The following is an 8,886-nucleotide window of genomic DNA, read 5'->3' on the forward strand; positions in this document are numbered from 1 at the left end:
TTACAAAATTTCTAAATGTATTCGCTTTATGCAGGAAGTGATTGCCATAATGCTGAAAACAATACTGTTCTGCATAATTAGCCGCATTTTCATACAAATCTTCAGCATCAAAAGCGGCATAATATTTCAAATCCGAAAACAGTGCTTCAATGGCGTGTACATCCCAATCATCAGAACGTATGTTCTGTTTAACTACATCACCCATAGAAACACGAAATACATTAGGTACATTGATGACCTCTGTGGGTCCATGAATTTGGAATTTAACAGCATCCCACGCGATTCCATCCATGACGGGCCAGGCAGTAATATTCACAAAAGTCTGGTCCCTTTTCATGATGTGGGACGATGAGTGGGGGGCCAAAGTTCCATTGATGAGTCTAATTGTTGATCTCTCTTTGAGGTAGTGGCCATCCACCAGATGGAAAAACACTATTACAAATCCAATGGACATAAACAAAAAAATACTGAAAAGCAATAGCCAGATGTATGTCCAAGGGGCAACCAAAAAATGTCTTTTGAACCAACTAGCAAAAACAGCAATGTTCGAAGGGGGAGTGGAGGGCAATGAGTTAGTGTCAAAGGAGAAACGGGACTGGTCCAGCGCCGTAGATTGTAAAACAGGCGAGTGACCATTTGTAGGATAAGCATACTCAGTCTCGTCGGGCAGACCACCAGCCGGTGGTATTAACAGGGGATCAGTAACTGACTGCATCTCCATGGCAACATCAGACAAGGTGGTAGAAGCAGGAACCAACATTGAATTCCTTTGCATCATCTGGCATGAAACTGCTGGAGTCAGGCTAAGAAGTATCGGCCACTCGCTGAAGTTTGACATTGTCAATAGAGATGTACCTGTTGTCCTTTCGACCAGGAAGTGGAGGTAAAATGACTGTTCTTGTACCCTGCACTCCAAGCACTGGAACCGGTGCACGATAAGAGGGGCCGAACTCCTTCTTGTTCTCCACCTTCTCACGGACCAGGTCTCCAACTCGGGGCAGCCAGCCGACTACCGGAATCTGAACCTCAGCTTCAGACGTGGAGGGCAAGTGTTCCTTCGAAAGAGTGTCTCTGGCTTCTTGTAGAGTCTGCAAAACAGCACAGTGATCATCTACGTCAAAGGGTGCGGTCGACGCCGCCATGTCTAGACCATCAAGGTCTGGAACAAACATTCTGATTCCGAAGAGCATCATGTATGGGGTCCGCCCACCCAGAGACGTTCTAGGGAGATTATTAAGTGCACGTTGGACGTTATACAAATGGGCTAGCCAGTTCCAGCCTGTGCCTAAAACACGTGCTGTCAATGATTGCTTTAAGTCACGGTTCATTCGCTCCACCACACTATTACCCTGAGGTCGGTAGGGGGACGAAAATTTGACTAGGACCCCCAAATTTCTCATAGCCTCCTTGTAAGCCTTAGAGGCGAACGCAGGGCCCTGATCAGAATGGAAGGTACCACACGCAAAAGTTCCCACAAAGACACGCAAATCCCTGATGACAGTCCGTGAGTCAGCACTCCTTTGTGGCCATACCCAGAGAAAACGTGTGCACGAATCCACTGCAACCAAGATATACTTGTACGCAGTATCAGACGAAAAAGGACCGCAGTGATCTAAATAAACACAACCAAATGGCTTATTAGAAATATACAACTGTGTTTGTGGTGGACGCGCAACAGTAGAAGGTTTAATCTGTTGGCAAATGTCACAATCAAGAACATAAGCGCGCGCTTATTTATATAAACCAAACCACCAGTAACGTTGTTGTAACAGAGATATAGTAGCGGACACACCGGCGTGGGCTGACGCCAACCCCTCGTGTGCAGCTAGAATCAGTGCTGGTCTGCAGTCCGCGTTGGGAATAATTCTGTCACCAACGTCGTTAATCCTCACTAACGGGACGTTATCAGGACTTAAATGATAAAAATAACGAGAAGGAAAACCCTTCGGGTAATCACTTCCCTTCTCTGTAGCAGCAATAGCTGCCAAGATGTCATCATCAATCTTACTTTTGGATCTTGTAACTGCTGCCACTAAGTATGTTGCCACTGCTGTTTTTGCTGCCTCGTCAGCCAAGCTGTTACCGACAGCATGGACACCAAGTCGTTGGTGACCAAGAGTGTGAATAACATTCACGAGTGGGAGACGTTCTTTAAAGTCTGCCACTCGAACCCAAAGCAGTTTATGCTTAATTGTGCTACCTTTGGTGTCTCGATAATCATTCTGAGACCAGAAGTGTAAGTTGTCATTGTATGACTGGACACAATAAAAACAGTCACTAACTATTAAAGTCGTGACACGGGGATCTGCAAACTCCAGTGCAAGCACCAGAGCCCGAAGCTCCGCCAACTGCGCGGTACAATCACCCAATGGCTGCGTATGCACTGCATCAGATTGGAACTCACCATTTACGAATGTACCTACGACAATTGCGCAAGCCGCAGAATAAGCGTGCTTAGATCCGATCGCGGGCTGCGCCGAGCCGTCAGTGTATTTGACACAATGGTATTCTTCGAGCGGGCGCAAAGACAGAGGAGCCGGATGAACGAATTCATACTGCAAGTACTCTTGAGTCTGTAATGAGGCGTCAAAGATATAAGTGACTTCTGGCGACGTCAGAGTTGTTGCCCATTGTATCCACCGTGGATGCAAAGCTTTAGAATTTGGTACACTTGCTTTAGTCACTGCCTCTAGGGCAGGATACGGTGTTACAACCAGAATCTGTTTCCCATGAGACAGTGCGCGTTCTTTAAGGATCGCCATCTGTACAGCAGTCAGAACTTTCTCGACCGTGGAAAAACGTAATTCAGCAGAGGTGTACAAGTGTGATTTATACGCAATGGGGACTGTATCGCCCTCATTAAACGTTAAATACGTGAAACCCACGGCGCCTGGTACTATTCTTATTACCAGGTTAGTGCGGTTATCACGCGTCAGCAAGTATTGAGAAGCAAGAAGATCAGCCTGTAAAGACTGTAGAATAGCTGAGTGTTCCAGCTGCCAGCTAGACTTCGAAAAGGAAGGTTGTACCAAGGCATAAAGCGGTTTGATACGCTGGGCATAATCAGGAATATACGTACGTCCGAAATTCAGAAAGCCCAGGAGAGATTGTAATTTTTTCAGCGTTGTAGGAGCGCGCAAGCATGTGCACTTCTCCAGAAAGTGAGGAGCTAATCCCTTACCCTCATTGTTGAGCTTGTAGCCCAAAAACAACACTGTATATTCCGCGATGTGAGACTTCGCAAAATTAAATTTGTAGCCATAGTCTGCAAAACTCACAATAATATTGTCGACTCGAGACAGATGTGGCATCAGCTCATCATCCGTGAGATAGATATCGTCAACATAGGAGTATGCATCGGGGTCTATTCTCTCTAAGAGAGAGACCACGCGAGCGGAAAAGACGCCAGGGCTGTTTTTGTAGCCCATGGCTAATCTCGTAAACTGTTTTTGTTTGCTGCCCGACGTAAACGCCGTCCACTGGCTACTTAGTGTGGACAGGTTGTGGCTAAAAAAGCCATTGGAAATGTCAAGTGTCGTTTTAAATCTTTTACGCACGAGACTGTCGACCAGAGCCGAGCTGTGTGTATTTTGTACCGCGCAGGTCCGGCAATGGGAATTTAGGTGCCGGTAATCCAAAACTAAACGGTACGAGCCGTCAGGCTTCGTTACAGTGAATAAAGGGTTATTCATAGGGGACACACAAGTTTCAATAACACCCTGATATTCCAATTGTTCAAGGATCGCCGCGACGTGTGGCCTTGCTTCACGACGCATGGGATATTGGGGTTGAGGCTGGGGCATAGACTGCAATGGAATCTCATGGCAGGGGGACAACCGGTCCCATCCCACCTGAGTACGATATACCGCCGGCGCAAGCGCCAGCGCCCACTCCTCAGCGTACACTTCAGCCTGGTCCTTAGGCACTGTGTGCGCAAAGGACGGGAGGATGACCTCCTCCCCTCTAGGAGCTTCTAAAATGAAAGCTGGGGGCCAATCTGCCTCCGCTAGGAGGATATCATAGGTGGTAGTCAGATTATCCCAAAAAATCCCTTTTATTGTACGTTGTATGTCACCCTCAATTAATAAGACTATTTCATAAAGTCTGTCAGGGGGTGCCACTCTGGTGTCAGCTGTCTCAACAGTAACCAATATATCAGTTGCTGTCACCGCCAGAAATGGACGCAGAGCTTGACGGACTATGGTAATTTCCGCTGCGCTGTCCAGTAGCGTCTGCGCCCATGTCCGGTTCCGAAGCTGTGTCCGCACTATCTGAGGCATACCTTGCCGTCAGAGCCGCCACTTTCTTCTTCTGAAACGGGGGTCTTTGTCGTGCAAATTCGTCCTGCTTGCCTTTACCCTCAGTCTGTCGGGGCTGGTCACGTGTTTGTGGTGCACCCCGACCTTTGCCACCGCCTCCGCCACCGGACTGTGAAGCCGATGTTTCCTGTGAAGAACGAGGAGAACGTTGTTCAGAAACCTGAAATCTATCAGGAGACTTAATAGTAGCACAATCACGCAGATCATAAGTGCGTTCACCACTTGACTGAACTGGAGAGGCAGGCCGAGAGCCCTGTTTCTGCTGCTGCTTTCCCTGTTGTTTAGACCGCCAATTTTGTTTCGGAAAGCTTGGCCGGTCATCCTTACCAGAGGCTTCCGCCTTACCCTGCTGCTTAATATCGGGAGTTTTGATCACAGGCTTAACTCCTAAGGAGCTACGACCCAAATCTCAGTATGCACCTGAGATTATTTTCGCAAATTCCTGCGGCTTATCCTCCTCAGCAACTTTCTTCAGTTCATTACGAACCTGGAATTGCAAAGCATCACCCTTAAGGTTACCCATTATCATGGTAGCCACCAGGTCAAACTGTCCGAGGAGCCGCATCCCTAATTCTATCGCAGACTCCGCACCGTGGTTCTCTTGAACACGTTTAATAACGGAGGGCAGCTGCAACATAGACGGAGTGCCAAAGCACTGTGCGTACGTCGCTGCAAAGACCTTACCCCAGTTAACACAATCATCTACGTTGGGGACCAAGTCTTTAGGCAAACTAATGGTAAGGATCCTGTGTTTCACCACAGGAGACGTATTCGGGTATACCGCTTCTATTTGGTCAAATTTTTCAGCAAGCCAAAAGGGGAAATCATCCCTAGTTTGGGGGCGCTTGCCCATAACAGAATTAACCATAACAGGACTAATGACTACCGCGTGGTGGTCAGTAGGCTGCCCCGCAACAGCAGGTGCCCCCGCCTGCATATTGCGCGACACGTACTGCACTAACGCCCTATATACCGTAATAACGGCAGTGTGCAGTACACGCAACTCAGCCACCGTCACCGTGAGGTAACGGGGATGAGGCGTAAATCCGGCTAGTACCGGCCAAGTGGCCCCTGCAATTGATAAAGGGCCCATTCTCGGCGGTATAACCACATGAGGAAGGGCGCCATTAAACCAAATATGATGCTGCCAAGCAGATATTGGTATTTCCTGTGTCCTATACGGTGTATAGTTCGCTGGCACGGCAGTGGCAGTGTAAGAATGAAAGGTATTATCATCCGCACTCACCGCCGGAATCGTCACCCAAGAGTAGAACAACTCCTAGGGATGAGCTGCATCGGCTCCTACAACAAAGATGACGTTCATACCAGTGTCCGGCACCCCATACTGCGTCAAATGACGTTTCAGAGCTGCACGGCTATGCGCCGCAATATCTACCGCCATAAGGACAAGCTACACTTGAAGCATTCAGTAGCACAAGGGTTCAATAACCTTTTTAATGATCAAGCTTGAAGAAACATATATCAACAGAAATAGGTAGGTTTAAATCCGTCAGACTTGTTATCCGGAAACAAGAATGAGGGTGTTGTGGACTAATATAAGCACTACTAAGGCGTTTCAACTCATAGACCAAACGTTAGGTGCGCCATGTTGCAGGGATTCTGCTTATATACAGAACTATGCGTAGAACCCCAGGACCTCAGTGAATTGTGGTGTACCAGAAACTCACCTCAGAACCCAGAACCCAGTATCCGGCTAGCAATAGTGTCCCATTCGTTATCCGAGATATAGCTCGGCGATCCCAATGAAAAGACAACCCAGAACAAGCGACTCAGTATACTCTCAGGAATGGTGGGAATCGGAAATACCTGTTCGTATATTATTCTCACATCAGTCCACAACAAGAATCAACAGAGACACGGTGAAAATAAAAAGAGTTTATTTTTATAGACCACGTGTCCTAAGATGCAGTACTTTGGCTAATACAAGCAGACAAATGATTAAAATCAAAACCATCAGCATCGTTACAATACCATAGAATATAAAAGGGGTGATCATGTTATAATGACAGTGGATACTACCACCTTCCCTTTACTAAGACGCTAATATTATTATTATGCTAATAGAAGGTCTCTTAGGCTTGAATAGGGGACCCCATACCTCAAAGATCAGCTTAGTGAAATCACATTACAGGAGCATCAGGAGTCTTCTCGCAGGAAGGCTCGTCTTCAGTCTGAATATTAAACATGAGGGCTGTAATATTAAAAGCACCAACTTTCAGGTATTTTGCAGCTGCCTGTGTGTTATGGCTAAATAGTGGGTCGATCAACCTAGAGTGGAAAACATGCATTGTCTAACAACCCAGACTGTTTGTCACATCATGTACAGACCAAGGTCGCTGCGCAGAGCTCTGGATGGTAACAACAGATTGCTCTCGTGTGAGCCAAAGCTCGAGTCAGCAGTTTGTTTAAGCAATAAAATGTGAACGCAGTGTCGTGTGCAAAAGCAGCAAGATGGCTTTCTAACATCTAACGTGGTTATGCTAACTTAACAATGTATGTACGTATTAAGGGAGTCCTTACTACAAAACTAACTCCATCTGGGTGAGGGTCAGTGCATTACAGGAATGAAATCTCCTATGTGTTTTGTTTTATAAAGTATTTTAATGGATGTTTTTTTAATGCTTGAATAAAGAAACATTTACGCACTTCGATTGACTGTATTCGTAGCATGTATGTATGGGTGTATTGTATTGTGTATATAGTTCACTAAAATACACACATCCTCAATCACAAATGTAAATGTACATATTTGTGTAAGTGTATTTTTTCCAATATTCACAAAACTGCATTTTAATAGTATGTTTATGAGTGCAGAAACTCATCATCTGGGGTGGAGAACTTCAAGCATAAAAAGTTAGACCTGTTATCTGTTTTTGTGTGGAGTTCGCAGCCCAAACTGACACAAACATGAAGTTTACCTTTGTGCATCAGGCCCAGAATATATTTTATACACACTATACAGAACATGTTTAGCCAATGATAAAACAAATATTAATTGTGTTTATTTCTTTATTTGTAGGGAAGAATGGGATGAGATGCAAAACGAGTTAAAAAGGAAAGTCAAACTAGTTCTCAAATATGATGTCAGTAAATGTAACCCGCTGTCTCCCACTGTACTTCCCCAGGCTGACTGCCTGCTCCTAGCACATTGTTTGGAGGTCCATGCAACAGATGAAGAGGAGTTCTGCAGTTCCTTAAAAAATGTCTCATCATTATTAAAAAATGGAGGGCATTTAATATTGATTGCTTGTCTAAAACTGACATTTTACATGGCTGGCAGCCTTAGGTTTCACCATCTATGTATTGATGAGAGTTTTGTCAGGAAAGCGCTAGGTGATGCTCACTATGTCATTGAGGAGCTGCAGGTGTTTCCTAGGATGGTTAATCAATTGCATGACGTGGCAGATTATGAAAGCTTTATTTTTGTTCATGCTCAAAAAGAAACATCTGTTTGTTCCACTTATGAGTCATAATTGTAGAGAAATCAGCTAAAAAGAGGAAATGAATAGGTTGTCTCTGTCCTGAATCAGATTCCTTCTGTATCACAGGTTGTTTACATCACTGCTGTGGACACCAGGGGGGGCTCTGCTTTCTGTCTCTCCTCTCACTGCTTGACAAATAGACTTTTTACTTGCTGCTGACACTTTGCCTTAGCAGTTCCATGTTCTGTTAAAGCAATATCCGTTGCTGAAAGGTCAAATGTGTTGTAGCTCAGAGAGTAAAGTGGTGGGATGGGTGATGAATTTGACCTGGCATTTGATTCTATTTTGCAGCCAAAAAATGATAATGCAATAATTCACTAAAATGATTGTCCATTTTATCAAAGACTTTAAATGTTTTGTGTTTTGGTTTTTAATGCTGTAGCCCTGCGTGTGCCTTCAAATGTGCATCATAGATGGTTCACATGTCATGTGGATGTCTTCTATTGGAGGATAGGATACACTGCTCTATCTGTTGGCCATTTCCCAATGCACATTTTATAAATTAAAATACAGCTGTTGAGATCAATATTAAACTGTATGATAAATAGATGTCAGTAATTATAGTGATCTATTCTCTTGTACTTGATAGCACAGATGTTCAGTGTTTTTCAGTACACTAGGTGGCACTGTTAAACAATACCTTATTCAGCAGACTCATTTCATCTGGATAGATGCATTGTGCTCTATTTAAGGTATACACACACACACACACACACACACACCAGACAAAGGACGAATGGTAAAACTGAATAAACAGCATTAATTTGCAATGCCAAAAACGAAAATTAACAGGGCTAAAGAAAGACTTTTACAAAAACACACAGTTTGCATGAAAAAAACACGGAATACCAAAACAAAGAACATTTTGTATTTCAATCCAACTCCATCTATGGCCTAAATCCTGCAGACACCACAACTGAAACAGCTGTTTCATGCACCCACGGCTTTTACTGGGCCTACTTGCTGGAAGTCCAATTGGCAGACTAGGCCACGTAGTGAATTAAATCAATAATGCAAATGTATTAAACAAAATATGGAGAAAATGATGTAAACATGAAACCTCT

The 8,886-nt window shown here is 44.7% G+C and overlaps 1 protein-coding gene across 1 annotated transcript in view; it reads left to right on the forward strand.

Annotated features, from left to right (window-relative positions):
- LOC146829767 (nicotinamide N-methyltransferase-like) overlaps positions 1-8,526 on the forward strand; it is a 223,238-nt gene extending 214,712 nt beyond the window's left edge. Inside the window, exon 4 of the mRNA XM_085608487.1 lies at positions 7,360-8,526. Coding sequence (XP_085464613.1) covers positions 7,360-7,813 — 454 coding nt within the window. The 3' untranslated portion in view covers positions 7,814-8,526. The remainder of the gene's footprint in view (positions 1-7,359) is intronic.
- Positions 8,527-8,886: the final 360 nt, after the last annotated feature.

The sequence above is a fragment of the Triturus cristatus genome, chromosome 5_2 (genome assembly GCF_964204655.1).
Source record: "Triturus cristatus chromosome 5_2, aTriCri1.1, whole genome shotgun sequence".
NCBI classification, from domain to species: domain Eukaryota; kingdom Metazoa; phylum Chordata; class Amphibia; order Caudata; family Salamandridae; genus Triturus; species Triturus cristatus.